General features: G+C 34.2%; 1 protein-coding gene across 1 annotated transcript; it reads left to right on the top strand.

The window, feature by feature from the left end:
• Positions 1–5,402: 5,402 nt before the first annotated feature.
• LOC114169608 (indole-3-acetic acid-amido synthetase GH3.6-like) lies at positions 5,403–8,317 on the top strand. The gene is made up of 3 exons (XM_028054846.2): positions 5,403–5,978; positions 6,440–7,368; positions 7,486–8,317. The coding sequence occupies exons 1-3, from the start codon at positions 5,674–5,676 to the stop codon at positions 8,070–8,072; spliced, it is 1,821 nt and encodes a 606-aa protein (XP_027910647.2). The 5' UTR covers positions 5,403–5,673; the 3' UTR covers positions 8,073–8,317.
• Positions 8,318–20,496: the final 12,179 nt, after the last annotated feature.

The raw sequence follows: 20,496 nt of genomic DNA on the forward strand, positions 1-20,496 counted from the left end.
ATCAACATTTATCCACAAAAGTATGTATACATTTCTTCATCCAAAACCCACTGACAGTGCTAATTAGTGAATGTTTCATAACAGGCTCATAAAACCCTACCAGAACCACCCTACAATAACCAATTTGAAAAAAAAAATTGGGGATTCCAATTACCACTAAACACAAAAGCAAAAAATTAACTCTAAACCAAATCGTCCACGAAATCACCAAATAAACCCTAATTTGCGGAGGATGGCCAAATGGAACATTCAAAAGTGGTTACTTTGTTCCTTTCGCACAACAAAATGAAACATAAGGGAAGGAGAAGATGCACACCTTTTTTTATTTCTAAATTGGAACCTTGTGGACAGAGGATGTGGAAAAGAATGTTGTTGTTCTTGCCAGAGAAAACAAGAAGAGGAGTGAAAGAAGGCGTTGTTGTTCTTGTCAGAGAAAATGAAGAAGAAGAGTGGAAGAGAGAAGTGCTAAGAAGAAGTGTGGAAAAAGAGTGGAAAACGAAACTGTCAACCTTCAAAATTAGGGTCAAATTTCAAAGCACCCCTCTATTCTCTTTATTTAAAAAATAAAAACAAAATTTTGTTGTGCCGCTATGTGGAGTTTGTCAACCAAAAGTTTGTTAAAGTCTCATTTCTCTTATAGTTCAGAACGTGAACTTTCATCCTATTTTGGAATCACATCAATTGGAGTTTTAAAACTCGAGAGATTGATGTTTCCACAATACTATCCAGATTGAAATTTCAACCTTTTTATATTTCACATTTTCACTATTTTTCCAAGTTTCCTACAAGGTTCTAATCTTAAAGATCCTAATTCAGTCCTTGTGTAATTGGGGTTCACATCATGTTAGGGTTCCAATATAGAGGAACTGATGAACCAGAAGAGCAACAACAACCACCATTATCCTTTCCATTCACGAAAATGTCTTCAAAAACCTTCAATGATCCTCAATCCAACTTGGAACACTATATCTATGCCTTGAAAACTTTGCTGAAGAGGGAAGGGAAAATCGAAACCTAGTTTTGGAGAAGTGGAATGAGAAATCAGATGCTTGCTTAGGAGAAGAGAGGGAAGGGGAATCTGAAATGAATTTGTGAGAAGAGAGGGAAGGGGAAATTTGAAATGAGCTTGGGAGAAAAAGGGAAGGGGAAATCTCAAATTATTTTCATGAAAAGAGAAAATTGAAAACTTAAATAGGAAAATATAAACTTGACTCAGTATTTTTTTCCAAATCAAGTGTCGACCTAACTGAAGATACAACAAGAATCACCTTAGAATCAACTAGGTCAATGCTACCTAGGATAAAATCTTATTTTCATAGTGTCTCACTAACAACCACAAATTTTTCCTTTTATTTTATTTATTTTTTCACTCATTAATTTGGTCGACTCTAATAATAGCATCACAATTTTGGCTGACTCTAGCAGTATCACACTTTTAGCCACATTTGAAGCTAATCTCCATCATTCTTGTAATGCTTCCAACTTTTATGTTATAGCGAACACTAGATGATGTAAGATATAGGAAATATGTATGACTTAAGTAGATGTTGTACATGGTGAAGAAGGGACGTTAGATAAGCCTTAGGTTGCAGTAAGGGTTGAAGAGTTATAAAAGAGTCACTAGATGACCCCTTGAACCTCTAGACACTAATACAACAAACTTTTCAAAGTTTCTCTTTCTATATAAAATGTATTTTTTTATATGTAAGTTTGAGAGATATTTTCAAACTTCAAGCTTTGAGTATATATATTCTTCTTGATGGTCTTTACTATTTGGAGATATTTCTTACACAAAAGAATAACATTTGTGCTAATGAGACACATGTTACTAATTATTCAAATCTAAATATGTTATTAAATGATAAAATTTGGATTTTAACGTAAGTATATAACGTGTGTTAAGTATGATACATGGATAAATGATGCAACTGATTTCCTTTTATTCATAGAATAATTAATTGATATTTATATACACTAATCAAAGGTTTAATGGCCGTGTTTAAAAATTTTGAATCTATTTTTTTCTTCATTTTAATTTCTTGTCCCTTTTCTACTAAACAAAAATATTAAAGGTATTCATCAAATTATAAAATATAAGACTTTTCTATAAATAACTAGTGAAATTATAAAAATAATAAAATAATAATTATAAAAATACATATAAAATTTTAATTTTATTATAGATAATATTTATTTATTTTATATATATATATATATATATATATATATATATATATATATATATTGTTTTATTAAAAGTGGTTAAATTTAAAAAAAAAAACGATTACTTAAAAGAGTAAAATTGGTAAAGGTTACTTATTAAAGAGTAAAATTGAAAAAGAAAAGTGTATACCAAAACAACTGGATCATCTTTATATAATAGTAAAATTTTTAATATTATTACACAAATCAAATAATTTTGTATCCTCATTTTAGGTTTTGTGTTTGTTTACGATATTTATTTTCCAGAAAATTACTCATGTATAACTTTTTTTTGTACAAAGTTCGAATTCAAGATAAGACATTCGAATTAGATTCATATCAATTAAATGACATAGTTAATATTCGATTTTCAATTCTTGAAAATAAAAAAGAAACTCAAACTAAAAGAAGATGTGTATCTATTTTATTATGTCTAAACCACAACGAATATTACTCGTGTGTTGAACAAAGGAATAATCCCTGGTGACGAAAAAAGTTTTTGAATCTTCACTCAATCGAAACATAATTTGATTTTAATTTGTAAGTGAATATATTTCAAAGAAGGTTAATTATACTTTTAGTCCCCATTTTCGTAACAAAATTTGAATTTGATCCCTCAATTATTTTTTATCTTAATCTGGTCCCTATTTTGGGAAATTTGACCCAATCAAGTCTTTTCCGTTAGTGGTGAAGTAACGGTGTTAAATGGGTGCCACGTGTCATCTTCTGGATTTTTTGAATTCTTTTTGAATTTTTTTTGAATTTTTTTGAATTTTTTTGAATTTTTTATTAATTTTTTTAAAATTTTTAAAAAAATTAAAATTTTGCCACATGTCAAGCTAACATCGTGCCACGTGGTAGTGACAGTGCCACGTGTCACTATTTGGGAGGTGTCATTTTCTCATTTTCAATTTGGTCCCTGTATTTTATTTTTAGTCTCAATTTAGTCCCAATTTTTGTAAAAATTGTGCAATTTTGTCCCTCTTCAAATTGAAACCAAATTTAATTTTTATATAAATATGCACAAATATTTTTATCAAAATTGATATTTCAAGTAAATATTTTTAACAAGATTAAGTTTATTTTAATTTATATTTTACGTTAAACTTTATTTAAAATTGTTTTAAAGTTATTAATAGAAAATAATGTTAATAAAAAAATTCATAAATTATATTGATATTTTATTACATTATACTTTAATATTATTTTTTATTTGAATTTATATTTTAAATAATTGCATATTTTTAAATGTGTAAAATTCTATAATTTCTATACAAATGTTTTAGTCAGTATAAAAATAACAATTATATAATTTAAAAAAAATTAATTAGTTTATGTAACAATAAAAAACAAATAAATTTAAAATTTGAAAACAATTTAAAGTAAAATTTAATGTGAAACAAATTTAAAAAAACTTGGTTTTATTGAAAATATATAATAAAAATATCAATTTGAATAAAAAAAAATCAAATTTAATAAAAATATTTGTATAATATTTTATAATTTTTGTTTCAATTTGGAGGGGGACGAAATTGTATAATTTTTACAAAAATTGGGACTAAATTGAGACAAAAAATAAAATATAAGGACCAAATTGAGAATGAGAAAATGACACCTTCCAAATAATGACACGTGGCACTGTCACTACCACGTGGCACGATGTCAGCTTGACACGTGGCAAAATTTTAATTTTTTTAAAAATTTTAAAAAAATTAATAAAAAATAAAAAAAAATCAAAAATCAAACAATAAAATAAATAAAATAAAAAATTCAAAAAATCCAGAAGCTGACACGTATCACCCCATTTAATACCGTTACTCCACCACTAACGGAAAAGATTTGATTGGGTCAAATTTCCCACAATAGGAACCAAATTGAGATAAAAAATAATTGAGGGACCAAATTCAAATTTTGCTACAAAATGGGGACTAAAAGTATAATTTAATTTTCAAAGAAACATTAGAATGGTTGAAGAAAATGTTACACGTGTCGACCTACCAAGTGTTGCATCCAGCTGGCGCGATCTTTTGTACTCTTAAACAAGAAACCCCACGACTTTACCGTACACCACTCACACAATATCTCTTCCCGTCTTCACTCTCCCAATCCAAGTACTCGCTCTACTTTGACTACAGAATATCGCGGGAAATTCGAGGAACGCCGTTATTTTTTGTTACCGGTATTACAAGTAACTAACCACTTAATTAAGTAAGTGGCTGCCGGTATTCCGTAGGACATCCCCCTCCGCACTCCAAGCGCGCAGGCCATGGGTTTACTTAAACACCGTGTTTACCGGATGTTGCCGGTTAATTATTTAATTAACTATCTAAAAACATTTTTAATGAGGTTTTTCCAAAGCGTTTGGCCGTTTTTCTTGTACGACAAGTGCGAATTTGTGATCCCAAACGCGTGCAAAATGGGTGGTTAAATTAAAATTTTGGAAACCAAAATATGTATGCGTAATAATTGTTTTCAATTTGGTGAGAGAATTGAAAAGAGTTTGTTATTTTGACACATGGGTTCGTGCGATTTTGGTGAAACAAATAATAATGAATTTTGGTTGGCCAATCCAATACGAGACAAAGGGATAATGGGATATAGGCTTGTCTTTATTCCACATTATTTGATCTTATGCCCCTCTTTAAGATATGGACTATCAATCTTCTACTAATTAAGCACTTTGACAACAACCGCAAAGCATTTCAAAGTGACTCCATAAGCATTCCTTTTATGTTGCACATGGATTCCATTCAATCTATCTATCTATCTTTAAAAAGCGGTGATGGTATTCATTCACTCATGTTCAAATAATATGCCAAGTCATTTCCAATTGAAATTGTGTTTTTATGCCTTCTTCTCACTTCACGTTTCTTTTTCTTTTCTTTCCCCTTTATCATTAATAATTTCCCTAAAACCAAAACCAATTAATTATTTTCCTAACAAGCCAAATCAAAGTCCTTCCCATCGTGCCCAAATGCCCTACTAATTACAAGACCATAAATGCATGGAAGTTGTATGTTGTATAGTGTGCTTTGCCATGTTATAAATGTTTAGATATATAGAAAAAAAAGGAAAACAAAAAGTGACACAAAACGGCTACATATTCCCTATTCTACCCTTCATTTTTACATCTATTTACTCCCAGTCCTTCGCATCTAGCAAACCCAGCTTGACATGTGCCTCTATATAAACCACTTTCTCTCTTCTTTTCAACTCACGCCCAACACCATCTCCTAGCTTCTTCCTAACCAGCTTCTATTACTATTAGAGTCATTGTCTTCTTCTTCTCTTTCTTTCTTTCTGTTTCTCTCTCTCTCTCTCTCTCTCTCTCTCTCTCTCTCTCTCTCATACACACACACACACACACCAAACTCTTGTGTCTTCCTTTCCTTCCCTTCCCAAAACACATACTCACACCGCAACAAGGTTGTTGTGTTGCCAGCTAGCTGCAAACACCACCACACCATCACCATGCCTGAGGCACCAAGGGACTACAACCTTGTTGAGCAAAACGAGAAAATTCTCGACTTCATTGAGGATGTCACCGCCAACGCCGACCAAGTTCAGAAGAGGGTCCTCTCCGAAATCCTCTCCAACAATGCAAACGTTGAGTACCTGAAGAGACACGGTCTCCACGGCCAGACAGACCGTGAAACGTTCAAGAAACTCTTGCCTGTCATAACCTACGAGGATATCCAACCTGACATCAACCGCATCGCCAATGGTGACACTTCTCCAATCCTTTGCTCCAAACCCATCTCAGAATTCCTCACTAGGTATGCTGCACGCGCGCGGGCACACATACACACACACACACACATATATATATATATATATATATATATATATATATATATATATATATATATATATATATATATATATATATATATATATATTCTCATATACAAACTTGCTTCTCTTTTCGGCCTACTTCCAACTCTCTCTTCGTATACACTACAACCACCACCTAAGCCGATCCTAGTGGACTGGTCCAGTTTTAACTTTTTCTTTTGTATATAATAAATAACATAATGAAGTTTGAACTTAAGACCGGACCTTATAAAGTGGCCGAGTTCTAACTTAAGTGGAAACAAGAGAAGATAAAGAACATTTGTTTATGATGGGTTTTGTTTTTGATGTCCTTTTTTGTTTGTTTGTGCACATGGGCGTGTCAAAATATTGGTGGGGTTGTTTGTTTGGTTTTGTTATTGTGTGTTCATTTTTGCTTTTGCAGTTCTGGGACATCAGGAGGTGAGAGGAAGCTGATGCCAACAATTGAGGAGGATCTAGGGAGGAGGAGTTCACTGTATGGGCTTCTGATGCCAGTGATGAGCCTGTTTGTTCCTGGTTTGGAAAAGGGAAAAGGAATGTACCTAATGTTCATAAAATCGGAGGCGAAAACACCTGGAGGGATTGTGGCTCGTCCAGTTCTGACCAGCTACTATAAAAGTTCCTATTTCAAAGACAGACCCTATGACCCCTACACCAACTACACCAGCCCCAATGAGACTGTCCTCTGCCCTGACTCCTACCAAAGCATGTACTCCCAACTCCTTTGTGGCCTTTGCCAAAACAAAGAAGTTTTCCGTGTGGGGGCAGTTTTTGCCTCTGGCTTCATAAGGGCCATTAGGTTCCTTGAGAAACACTGGTCCCTCCTTTGCAACGACATCAGAACTGGAACCATCAACTCTCAGATCACTGACACCTCCGTCCGTGAGGCTGTCATGAACATCCTCAAACCTGACCCTAAGCTCGCGGATCTTATCCACACTGAGTGTAGCAAGAGCTCATGGCAGGGCATCATCACTAGGCTGTGGCCAAATACTAAGTATGTCGATGTTATTGTCACCGGGACAATGTCACAGTACATCCCCACATTGGACTACTACAGCAATGGACTCCCACTTGTGTGCACCATGTATGCTTCCAGTGAGTGCTATTTTGGTGTTAACCTAAACCCTCTTTGCAAACCCAGTGAGGTCTCTTACACCCTTATTCCCACCATGTGCTACTTCGAGTTCTTGCCTGTTAACCGAAGCAATGGGGTCAATGACCCTCTCCACACCCCCAGATCCCTCAATGAGAAACAACAGCAGGAGCTGGTTGACCTTGTTGATGTCAAACTTGGCCAAGAATATGAACTCGTTGTCACAACTTATGCTGGTAAGAGTCAACACACACCCTTTATCTCAACATCAACCTCGTCAACATTGTCTAAAGATTTAATTGCAGTTGTAATTCACCCTTTGGGATTTGACATTTTTTTTTGTTTGTTTCCAGGATTGTATCGTTACAGAGTTGGTGATGTGCTGAGGGTGGCTGGATTCAAGAACAAGGCACCCCAATTCAACTTTGTGTGCAGAAAGAACGTGGTGTTGAGCATAGACTCAGACAAGACGGATGAGGTGGAGCTTCAGAACGCAATGAAGAATGCTGTGACACACTTGGTGCCCTTTGATGCATCGGTGTCCGATTACACAAGCTATGCAGACACCACAACCATCCCTGGGCACTATGTGTTGTACTGGGAGCTGGCACTGAAAGGTTCAACCCCAATTCCACCGTGTGTGTTTGAGGACTGTTGCTTAACCATAGAGGAATCACTGAACAGTGTGTATCGGCAAGGGCGAGTCTCGGACAAATCAATTGGGCCCCTTGAGATAAAGATTGTGGAACAGGGGACTTTTGACAAGCTCATGGACTATGCCATAAGCCTAGGGGCTTCAATAAATCAGTACAAGACTCCAAGGTGTGTCAAGTTTGCGCCTGTGGTGGAGCTCTTGAACTCAAGGGTGGTGGAAAAATATTTTAGCCCCAAATGTCCAAAATGGGTTTCCGGCCACAAGCAGTGGATCAATCAGAATTGATCAAGAATCTAAAGGTGGACATTATTATGTGGTTGGTAGCTTTTCATGGCGGTTCACGTGAACTGTTTTTTGTGGACATGTTAGGAGGAGGAGGGAGGAATTTTAATTACTCTTTTTTAGGTTAATTCTATGTTTAAAAAGACTTTGATTTTAGTCCTTGTTTTTAACTTGCATAGTGAACTGAACCTAGCCACTGTAAAAAGCAATTCCTGTTTGATGAAAGAAAGAAAGCTGTTGTTGTCTAATGCCTTTCTCTTGTCTTTTATTTATCCACTAAATTAGTTTCCCTTTTTTGTTTCATTTTTTGTCTTCTCAACTTTATTATGGACCCTATCATCATAATAATTCACAACAATTCGCCTAACTGCATGAGTCTTAATTTAAACCTCGTTCTTGACAGCGTAGTAGACAAACACACACAAAAAAAAAGGACCCTATATGTGTATGTATATAATCATCATAGCACTGGGTTGGAATTGGTTTCTTAATTGCAGCCAGCAATCATGCATGTTCTCTTATGTGCGATGGGGTTTATTTCGTATAACGGCAAACAAGAAAGAAAGCCATCACTTCTGAACTCCTTTCTTTTTCTATAGTTTTCAGGAAAAAGCATGCCAACTTTTTCTCCTTGCCAATTCCATTATGTCCAACTAACGAATCACAGTGGAATTAATTAATTAAACAGAAAGAAGAAAAAAGAGAAACGGGAAAGTGTTATCCTATTTGCGTGAGTGAGCTATTCTATTCTGCAAAGAAAGAAGCTTTGGAGTTTGATTAAGACTAGTCCGGTGAGAATTTTGTCCATAATTTTGAAATTAGTGGAAGGGGAAAAGGGTGGGAGATAAATGAAAAAAATCTAGTGTTAAGAAAAATGTTGATAAGGTCCTCTCAGTGATGGCAAGTAGTGAGTCCAAATTCTCTTTCTGTGAGTCTATTTTAACAAATAGTTGGTTGTGTCAGATTCTGTCACTAAGTCAAGGAACTAAAAACCATGTGTGGGTATTAAATCAACAGGGGGCTTCTGTTCAAGGTTCAAACATATGCTTTCTTCAGCAATTTCAAAAGCAAACAAAAACAATTTTGTGTGCTAGTGACGAAATTCCTAGTGACTATTTGCTGGCAGTGGCACCACACAACAATAGTTCTAGCCTAGGATCATATTATACCCGTTTTCTTTGGCCCTTTTATTATTATATGATTACAGTGCCCCCACTGTGAACCAACCAAAAGACCAACTCAATCAGTTTTGAGGCCATTGAACACTGGGAAATCCCAGGACTGGTCAAAGCTGAGTGCCAAGAAAATTTTGGAGTGATGTGAGAAGGGGAAGATAAGGGAGAATCAGTGCAGTCAGAGGGTTGTTCCCTCTGTGCTCTATACTCTTTGCAAACAAACAAAAAAACAGTTCTTTTGTTTTTTAAACGGGGAATATATAAAGCAATTTCTGAAGGGTGTGTCAGACAAAATATTATGAAATTCAGACAACCCAGATGAAAGAGACAAGCATTTTTTTTCAGAGACATTTTGTGTTCGGCTCAGAGTGATAATAATGCAGCGAAGCCTTAACAGTGTGACCCAGGAGATAAGGTTCGTACCACATTTCAGTTTGTGTTGCCGAATTAGAGTAAGCATCAAATTTTACTCATGCGTTTGTCCTCTTTATGGTTTTCCATTTTTGTTCTGCATATTCATTCCAAAGAAAATTCAACGGTAGGTAGGTATTCCAATAATTTTCATCAAATATTATGTATGGTCAAGTCACCATAATTTCATATCTAGTGTTCATTATTGTCCTCGACTCGACAGTTGTTGTAACTTTTCTTCTTCTTCCCATTATCTTAACTTGTTTTGCTGTTAGAACTTGTCAATTCTGTTTTTAAAGTGTCACAGCTTAAAAAGGTCTGCGAATAGTTTTCGTGTCAATTGAGATTAGACTCTTCTTGTATTACCATCAATAATTAGCTGAATTAATTAATTTTGTAACGTATGAACTCATCTGAGGTGGAACAAAGTCAACAAGCTCCTCCTATAAATATACCATTATGTTGTAGTCAAATTTGACGTCTACCATAACAAAAATAGTAAAACATTCGCGTGAAAAAATATCATTAAAAATCATATATTATCTTAGGATAACAAATACTAAGAAAGCCACTCGCTATTGATTTAGAAATGAAAGATGTTTTTACTTGATCATACCACAAAAAACATTTAAATTTTCCCACTGTATTGATGAACAAATGGATGTACTTGGGGGCCTAATATGATTTGAGGATTTGATGTTTTGAAATATTTTGCAATAATTGTCCCCACATTCGGCAATTAGCATTGTCTTAGTGTTTTCCAAGTACACAAGCTTAGCTTTAGAGTGATGTTGAGATGACTCCAATTAATGTGTTGTTTTTGTTGTTGTGAGTGAAGAATTTCCCTGCCACTTGTATAACAACTGCATACACTTTGTCATAATTGATTTTAATGTACATTTTTTTTCGTGAATAATAAAATTAAAAAGTGATCACAGGACCCCCTCGTAGGTAAACGAGTTAAGCCATTTGCACCAATCTTTTCGTACGCAAGAGAATGAACAACATTGTTAGATGGAAGAACGTGATAAAAATCAAGTGAGGACCACCGACATCGACAATGGCTTATATATCCCCACACTCACTACTCATTTTCCCACTTTTTGCTTTCTTTTACTAAATATACTTAAATATATCATTAATGGACTCTCTCAACAATCAAACATGTTAGCATGAAGTTTACGAAATGAGATAGTTAAATCAATAATAATAATAACAATAATAATATAATATTAATAAATAATATTAATGGGAATGTACTTTGCACCGAAGGATGTTCTGTCACTTTTCACCTTTAGAAAGAGACATTTGCATGATCCTATCCAAATGTAATCTAATTAATCTAATATGTCTGTTTTCCTTTACATCTCTATCTCGCATGCATCGTTGAAGGGTAAATCGTCACATTTTACTTACAAATTATACCCGTAATTAAAGTACTAGATTGTTTGCGGTTGTTATTGACTATGTTTCTTAAAGAAAATAATTAGTTTGAAATTAAAAGTTAGCTTAATGTTGAAAAGGTTTTGAAAGCTATTTAACTTGTGATTGATTTATAAGTATTACTTTTTAGTGTAAAACCCTTTTCATTCTTCTTTAACACTTTCATTCTTTTCATGCAAACTTTTTTCTTTCTGTTTTCTTTAAATCCCTCTTTACTTTTTTCCTTCCAATTATTATATCTTTCAGAACTTGATAATAGATCCTGTAGTTGAGAAGTTAAGGATAAATTTTAAATGAGTAGATTTCAAACGGAGTAAATTCGTATTTATTTTGAAGATTCTTTAATTTCTTCTTTTCTTTTTAAATTCTTCATAAATCTTGATGCTGTTAGTTGATCAAAATAATCCTCTCAACTTGGTTATGCTTATACTAAATTTTTGTTATGTTTTAATACTTTGCTCTAGTTCCATAGAGTTTGAATAATTTTATTGCTTTGATTAAAAATTAATTTGGAGAAAGGTAAAAGAAATCATTTGTTTTTGTTATAGAACCTAGGTAGATGGATGTAAAGGTGATTTAATGTTTGTTCTCAAGTGAATATTCATCAAAGTCCCACATCAAGTAATATGAAGAAAAAAACAACATAACATTATTATAAAAATAAAGAGTTGTTTTTGGAATTGTCATGACAACTCAATTAGTCTCTTGGGTGTAAGGGGACTTGGGTAGTTGTGTGTCATTGGAAGGTTTGTAATTTTTGCCAGAAAAATTGCACTATGAAGGGTTTGTAGTTTTGGTCCATAAAAAATTTCATTTGAGTGATAATACTTTTTGTTGAGTATTTGTGGAGGTAGGACTTGAGGTACCAAACCACGTTAAATTTCTTGTGTGCTTTTATTTATTTTCCTGTTCTTATTTTGTGGGTGTGCTTGAAGATATTATTTTCTTAGTGTGTGATTTCCTAACATTTAACTACAAGATTTTGGTTTAAATATAGGGATTGTATTTTGTTTGAAATATAATGTTTGAAATTGATTCTTATTTGAGTCTTATTTAATAGATGATTATTTTAGAAGGTTTTGAATTGGATATTCTCGTTGAGAAGTCCATATATTAAGTAGATTATAGACATGAAAAAATGGCCCAGGCTCGACGGGTCATCCCATTAGCCTACCCAAAAAAATTGGGCCAAGGCATAAATTTCAGCCCAGGAACCCATTCCAACCCAGCTCGCCTAACTCGTTAACCCAACAGACCAACATGTGGGCCAAGGCAGGCCAGACCGTAACCCAATTTATTAAAAAGAAAATAAACATGTGATGTTGCTCTTTAGTTCTCACTCATTCGCAAATGCTCTTACTCTCTCATTTCAGTTTTCACTTTCGCTTCTTCTCATACTTTCGTTTCACTTCTCATTCCCTCGCACCAACACGCACAACTCTACCACGAGCCAACACCATGACTCTTATGCAAGCCACCACCAAGAGTCAAACACAATCCAAGATGCTAGTAGCGACCAACACTAGTGCGATGATAAGGTCCACTCGACGTGAGGGAAAGCGGTGACGACCATGACAAATAGGTCCAACCACCATGACAAACACAAGTCTATTTATTTAACCCCTGATTTTGCCCTAATTTGAGTCATTTTGCTCTATTTAACATTTTTGCCCCAATTTCTTTGTGTTTTGTGATGAATTGTTGTTCTTGATGAATTCAAGTAATCCACCAACTGACTCCATGATCTGTAATTTTTGTGGTAGAATTATCGTCCATGACTTTTGTGGTAAACATGTCCGAAAAAAATAATAATGATTACAGGTCTACGACTTTAGGGGTGCCTCTCTTGCTGGTATTTTCTCTAAGTTTAAGGGATTTGTGCTGATAGTTAAAATGTACGAAGGTTTTGCGGTGATGGAGAAGAATCATGACACAATTATCTTTTGTTTTTAAATTTTGTTTACAACTAAATGGTTATGCTATTTTCTATCACCTGTATGTGTGCTATAAAGACACTATATGCATGTTTGGAATCTTCAAATTCATTAGAGTGCTTAGTTTTTTTAAAGAATGATACATCCCATGGTCATTTTTTGTTTCTATTTTGGGCCTCATTTTCAACAGTATTAGGAAAAAAAGGAAAAATTAGTGGGGTAACCTGCTAGTGCTCTGCCGCGGGATGCATTATGTATTTCAGTCCGTTTTCATGTTACAAGCCATCCCGACCTGGCCTGTTTTTGACGAGTCAAAGTTAGGTTGGCTCGTTTTACCCCCTTATAGATTATGCATTCTAAAGTATATAATTTCTTAAAATGTTTTTTTAATATCGTCAAGTAGAGTTAGTTTTTATAACTTTCCCTATGTTAGTTTGAGTTTATATATATATATATATATATATATATATATATATATATATATATATATATATATATATATATATATATATATATATATATATATATTGCGATTGAACGACAAATGTTGAATTAAAATAAAGTGAAAGATGATATTTGAGCAAATTATAGATTATATTGATAATTTTGAATGGTTTAAAGGTAGTATTTTTATAATAGTTTTGAATAAAACCTTTCTCTTACCATAGTCTTGAGATTCCTTGGATGAATGCACCATGATCTTGTCCGTTAAGTCTCCGTCATCCGCTGCCTTGTGCAAGTTATGGAACAGGGGTACCTACAGAAATGGACTCTGACGATCAAGTCAACAAAGGATTTCCAAGTCAAATCTTAGATTAAGGTGCTAATGAATTGCATACCTCTAATTACTTGGGTCCACCTATATTTGTAAAGATTTAATTTTCTTTCTATCACTTTACTCGTTTATTTTATGGGCCTACGCTTTGGGTTTCTATTAAGTTTAATTAGGTTTGAACATATTCAATTGCCAATCACTATCTGTTTACTTGTCATCCGCTAATGTATTCAATTGAACATCTGTATCTTGTTTCCTTTTGGCTGATGGTTTCGAGTGGTTGACTAGATTTGTCGTGATGTAGGCAACCTTTAATGTATGTGGAATATACAATTAGTGTTTTGCCCTTTTAATGATTTGGAAAGTTCTTGCCCTTCTTAGTCTCCTGAGTACTTATTATACCGATATGTATCCGATTGAGTTATATTTGCAAGTCATAAGTTTGCGGCCTGTCCGACTCCTATAGTAAAACAACCTACCCAATCTTTTGCGTGTACTTTAGGCTAAAGGCTATTTTAGTACAAATTTTTTCAAGTAGCTTTTTATTTTCTTGCAAAGGAAAATCCCCATTTTCTTTGGTTTATCTCTGTAGGGTATGGTAGCCCCCCAGGCTTAAGGAGAAAAGGTGATGGAGAGGTTAATACGAAAGGGTGGCAGAAGTGCAAAAGTCTTATTTAAGAAGATGTAGGGTTGCCTCGTTAAGTGTGGCAATTATGACGTTTTAGAGCGGAACGATGGCAATTTTTAGGTAGGAAATGTCAAAAGGTCGTGCTTTCTTACCTATAAAAGGGTCCTTGGGTTCACTTATGAAACTACATTTATTTGAAGGGTAGCGTAGTTGTTTTTAATGCTGACAACTACGTCTTCTTCGTAAGGTATGTCTCATAGTGATTCTAGCGAGAGGTCTACAAAGGGTTTGGGTAGTAAGAGTAGTCGTCAACTATCCAGTTCGTCTAGTGGTTTTATGTCTATAGAAGAAGGGGTAGTTATGGAGATGATTCCAGATGTTAGGGAGGATTCGATTAAAGAATTGGCCAAGATCGACCTGCCATGGAAGAGTGGGTACAGATGGGTATCACCGGTTGTTACCGGGCAATTTTCATTATTCACGTGGTCGAGATTGTTGGACCCGTGGCTTCGAAGCGTGCGTATGTTCGAGAGAGGCACGTCACCGGACATAGTGTCATTAGAAAGGGTAAGCACGATAGAGAATGTCCGCCATGGTCAAGAGCAACATAAGAAGGGCTTCTTTTATATCTACATGTGCCATTTCCACAATTGCATATACGACTTCCCTTTGACGACTTTAATATGGGTGTTCTACGTCTGTTGAACATCGCGCCAACCCAACTACATCCTAACAGTTGGGATACTTGCAGGCTTTCAGGGTCCTATGCCAATCATTATAATTGCATCCTTCTCCCCAATGTTTTCTATAATTTTATAACACTCGTCCCAACGATCCCATTTCTTGGCTATCTTTGGTCAGTCAGCTTGGGATAAGTATTTTAGACGCCTATTCACAGTCTTTTAAACATTTAAAGGATGGTTCTTCAATGTTTTTGTGAATCCGTAAGGTCGTTCATTGTTTTATGATGACAATAGGAACAGGAAGTTTCCCTTTTATTAAATCGATAACCCTTGGCGATATAAGGATATGAGAAGGATGAGTTGTCGATGAAGATAAACGAGATCCTAAAAGAAATTTCCATTAAGCTGCCTACTAAAGGCTTAATTAGGGTTTATTTATCCATCCATCCCTTTGTTTATTTAGAAGGTATCTTACTTAGTTTGTTTGTTCATTTTGTTATGCACACATTTATTATGGGTACTTCCTTGATGCATGTTACATGGCTCAACAAGGCAAGAAAAATTTGAACATGTTCAGTAGTTTGAGGAACGAGTTGGTGAAAAACGGCAAGAAGTCTAGAGAGCTTAAAGTTCCAAATTTGAAAGGTGCATTGGTGGATGTTCGTGCACAGGGTAGGAAAATATATGAAGAAGCTTAGGGTCAAGCTTTTGGGTCCTCGTTCTTCATTTGGATGTAAGAAACCCGAGGTTGGGCTGTTGGAGAGGCCAAAAACCAATATCCGGAGAGATATAAAGATTAACTTGGATGAGAAGGTAATGAAATCTTTAGACAATATGAAGCCCAATGCCATCATCAAGGCCTTAGTGGAGTTTAGTAGCAAGACGTTGGTGTTTAGCTATAGGGTTAACGACTTATTGCTTAAGGAACTGAAGGATAGCGACAAGGCGAAGATGGTTGAAGATCTTTCACTATTGCAAGCCAAGTACGATGATGATAAAGGTGAGGTGTCTAGACTTTGAGAAGAAGTCCAAAGAAAAAGTGAAGGATCTGGAGGTCGACATCAAGGAATGGAGGGAGAAATATCAAGGTATTGAAGTAGAACTAAAAGATTTGAAGAAGTGGTGCTGGAGCACATCAATGACTTCAAGAAAGGTTTAAGGCAGGTGACCTTTTTTAATAGTGGAATATCCATTGAGGGTACCTGCTATGATGTGAACAAAGACGTTTTTGACAATCGCCTTCTTCACAAGGACAAAATTGAGGTTTTGAAGACTGTAGAAGATCTAGAGGCGAATATTGTTAGCGCTCTCGTTGGGAACAAAGGCGTGGGTATTGAAGAAGAAGAAGTCCCTAATGAGTAGTCATTATCGGTTACGTCGATATGTTTTGCTTAGCCCATGATAGGACTTTGTTCAATTTGTATTTGTTTTGTCACAGAATTTCATCATCAATTACTTTGTTTTGTGAATTGGTTTTTATCAACAAGTGTTTGTACTGATTGGAGCCCAAGTGGCAATGTTTGTTGTGAATATAATAGTTTCTTCTATTAATAGCTTGTATGATGCTTTCAATTTTGCATACTACTTATGTAATAGTTAAGGGTCGAATACTTGTGTAAGTGTTATGATGAATGATGATAAATAAGAAAAATCTTTTTTGTTCGACTTTGAGTCGTTTTAAAAGCGGCGTCGCGTGCATATTTATTAAAGATATAATAATTTTTTTTCATCTAGGACCACCTAAGCTTGCGGCATAGAATGCGTAATAGAAAATTTGTTCAACCAAGACCACCTAGGTTAGCAGCACGAAATGCGTAATGGAAGATTTGTTCAACTAGGACCGCCTAGGTTGGTGACAGGGAACGTTCAGAGAGGTTTTCTGAAAAGAAATAAGTTGAAAGGTTGTTGAGTAGATTTCTATGAAAGAGAGGTGTGTCTCAGTGGACAACTTAAGTACCTTATCTTTCCTTAGCCAAAGTATTTCCCAACTAGTTTCACAAATTTCACAACAAAATTCCTCAAACAAAACTCTTAAAAAAATAAAAATGACTAAAGAAAATAAAGTAAATGTTAGGAAAAAAAATAAAGAAAAAGAAAATGTTAATGATAAAAAAAATAAAAAACAAAAAAACAAAAAAATAAAATATGAACTAAAATGATAAAAATTCTAACCGTATTCCCCGACAACGGTGCCAAATTTGATAATGTCGCCGTTGACGTGACCAAATTAATACTACTTATCTATAACAACTTCAGTATTGTTAAGAAAGTAGCCAACAAAATAGAAAAGGTAAAGTAACCCAATGTCGTCTCCTAACGAGCACATAATTGATTTTTAACAAATTAGTTGTTATAAAAACTATACAAAATGGTTAATCAAATAAAATAAGGAATAAAGAACTAAAATTTTAAAAAGATAAAAGGTAAAAAAACAATGATAAGAAAATAGATTGTTTCCACTGTTTTTTCAAATAGATCCATCATCGGTTATCTAAATATTATTGTTCAATTAATTATTGTTGTAGATTTAAAAATTAATCAATGTAAATTCTCAATTAATTTGTTGGCGTTCTCACCATTAACCAAAGTAAATTCTCAATCAAAAGCAAGAACTTTGTAGATTAATCATAATAAATTTAACCAAAGTACATTCTCAATTAAATATTACTATCCTTAATCATGTCCATTCTTTTACTTCTAAAATCAAGCAAAAAGCTAGTTAACCAAAGTATATTCTTGATTAATTCTAGTTAAAGTTTTCACCTCTAATCAAAGTACATTCTCAATCATTGGTAAAAACTCATTCAATCACATGAAAGTTTCTAAATTTAATCAAAGTAAATTCTCAATTAAAATTAAAAACCTTTGAACTCATATGATTGACATGCATATAGATTAAAACATCTTACTAATTAGCTATGATGTAAAAACCATTACTTTTCACGTGATTCAAAGATAAAGGACATAGATGAATTAAAACCTCAACAATAATAAAAAGAACAATAGAATTATTTCATTCTAACATCATAATCCATAATGAAATTACAATGGAATCAACACAATAAGTTTAACACTCCATGAAATACAAATTAAGATAAAAATAGAAGAAGAAATAACGGGCCGAGCTTTTTTTCCTTTCTACTTCCTTTGGTCTCTTTATATAGACCTTGATTGGACTTGAATCTTATATTTTCTATTGCTGAAATCTTTTATCTTTTGATATAATATCTCTCAAATAATTAACAAATTTTATCAGTTTCTAAAATATTTGGAAGATTTCATTGTGTAATCATTTGAGATATATCAAAGATAATTAATCAAAAATCTTTAATTAATTATTTAGCAACTTAATTTCTGTCCAATTTCCAGTAATGCCCCTCTTGTAATCTCCTCCAATTATCTTCTACATAATACAATATCTTCAAGATATATTTGTTTATTGTGGAGATCTAAAAAGATTCAAGATCTTGCCATATTTAAAAAAGATTTGGTAGTTATTACCTTTTGATATTTTATGATATAATTAAATAAGATAATTATTTAAAAATATCAAATAAAATATCTAAAGATATATTTTCCCAAATTAGCGTTTATCAAAAATATTTGTGAATTATCAAAGCCCTTCTTCTGGAAAAAGATAGAGAAAACCACAAGGTCCAATTTTTGTTGCTTGTTCCCTCTTCTTGGGTTAGCTAAACTTCACTTTTTCAAGCTTTTCTTGCCGTCTTCATGCAATGCTTGGCTTGGATTTTTTTTTGATTTTGATAATTTTCTATTCTTGGATTTATCTTTAAGGTGTCATGAAGCTTTAAGCAATTTATTTCCACACCTCCATGAGTTCAACTTAGCTATAGCGGCACTAACACACCTCAAAATATCCATATAACATTTATGCAACTAAAAAGCTTTTTTTAACATCTTTTTGTATTTCATGCTCAATAAACCCAATTATAAGAAATCCCAATTAAATTAATCTTTTAAGAACAAAATTCAATTAAAAATCCAGAATTAAATATTAAATGAGGGCAAAAATATGAACTCATCAAACGCGTAATATAAAATTTGTTCAACTAGGACCACCTAGATTGGCGACAGGGAACATGTAATAGAAAATTTGTTTGACTAGGACTACCTAGGTTGGCGGCAAGGAACGTGTAATGAAATATATGTTCAACCAGGACCGCCTAAGTTGGCGGTTGGGACTTGTTGATTGTAACTTGTATCCTGGAAGATGATTTTGAGAGAAAAACCTTTTTTTTATTGATGGGGGTGCCTTGTTAAAAACTTCCCGACCAAAATCCTCCTTAGGGAAAAAGACTTAGTGAGGAAAAAAAGAGTACACCCAGGGTTACACTTAGCATTTGTCGCTACAATTCTTTTTTGAAATGTTCAGCTAAAATAAAATTTCAAATGTGTTACATTCCATGTGTTTAGTATTGGCTCTCCGGATAGTTGTTCCCACTTGTAAGTTTCGCTTCCGACATCCTTCCATATTATGAATGGTCCTTCCAAGTTAGCAGAGAACTTGCCATCCTTCTTCCTTGCATTGCTTGCCATCCGCCATACGAGATCTCCTTTTACAAATGTGCGTGGTTGGAGTTTGGAATTATAATTTTGTGCCCCCTCTATTAGACAACCATATTTCTAATTTGTGGCTTTTCTCGTAGTTTTGTTAAGAGGTCTAGACTTGTGCTGAGACTTTCTTGATTTAGATCTTCAATGTAATTTTGCCGCCGCAATGAGGGTTCACTGATTTCGATTGTGATCATAGCCTCTATGTCGTATACTAAGTTGAACGGAGTTTCACGAGTTAAGGATTTAGGGGTACATCTGTATGCCCATAAGATTTCTAGCAATTCTTTCAGCCACCTTCCATTTGAAGAATCCAACCTTTTCTTGAGTTCTACCAGGATTATTTTGTTGGCGGCTACAACTTGGTCATTACACTGGTAGTGTTCAACAGAGCTGGTAATGTGCTTTATATCAAGGCCTGTGTAAAATTTGACTAGTTCCTTGTCGATGAACTATCGACCATTATCCGTAATGATGGTATGTGATACCCCATATCGGCATATGATGTTCTTCCAAACGAACCATTGTACTTGTTATATTGTGATTTTGGCCAATGACTGTGCTTTGATCCATTTTGTGAAATAGTCAATTCCTACTATAAGAAACTTGACATGACCTTTCCTAAGAGTAAATGGGCTAATATATCCATTCTCTGTTTGGCAAACAACTAAGGGGAGTAAACATGATGAAGCTCCTCTTGATTGATGTGGGTCAGGTTGCTGTGTTTTTGGTAGGGTATGCATTATCTAATGAAATCATGGCAGTCTACCTCCATTGTTAGCCAGAAGTATCTGGCACGTACAATG

The sequence above is a fragment of the Vigna unguiculata genome, chromosome 11 (genome assembly GCF_037176805.1).
Source record: "Vigna unguiculata cultivar grain cowpea cultivar isolate G323 ecotype 2 chromosome 11, ASM3717680v1, whole genome shotgun sequence".
Classification (NCBI taxonomy): domain Eukaryota; kingdom Viridiplantae; phylum Streptophyta; class Magnoliopsida; order Fabales; family Fabaceae; genus Vigna; species Vigna unguiculata.

What these genes read in the sequence shown, in the direction of transcription:
- LOC114169608 (XM_028054846.2), top strand. Translation starts at nt 5,674, where the DNA reads ATGCCTGAGGCACCAAGGGACTACAACCTTGTTGAGCAAAACGAGAAA. An exon ending in ATCTCAGAATTCCTCACTAG is followed by an intron (nt 5,979 to 6,439) that starts GTATGCTGCACG and finishes TTGCTTTTGCAG; the next exon opens with TTCTGGGACATCAGGAGGTG. An exon ending in CGTTGTCACAACTTATGCTG is followed by an intron (nt 7,369 to 7,485) that starts GTAAGAGTCAAC and finishes GTTTGTTTCCAG; the next exon opens with GATTGTATCGTTACAGAGTT.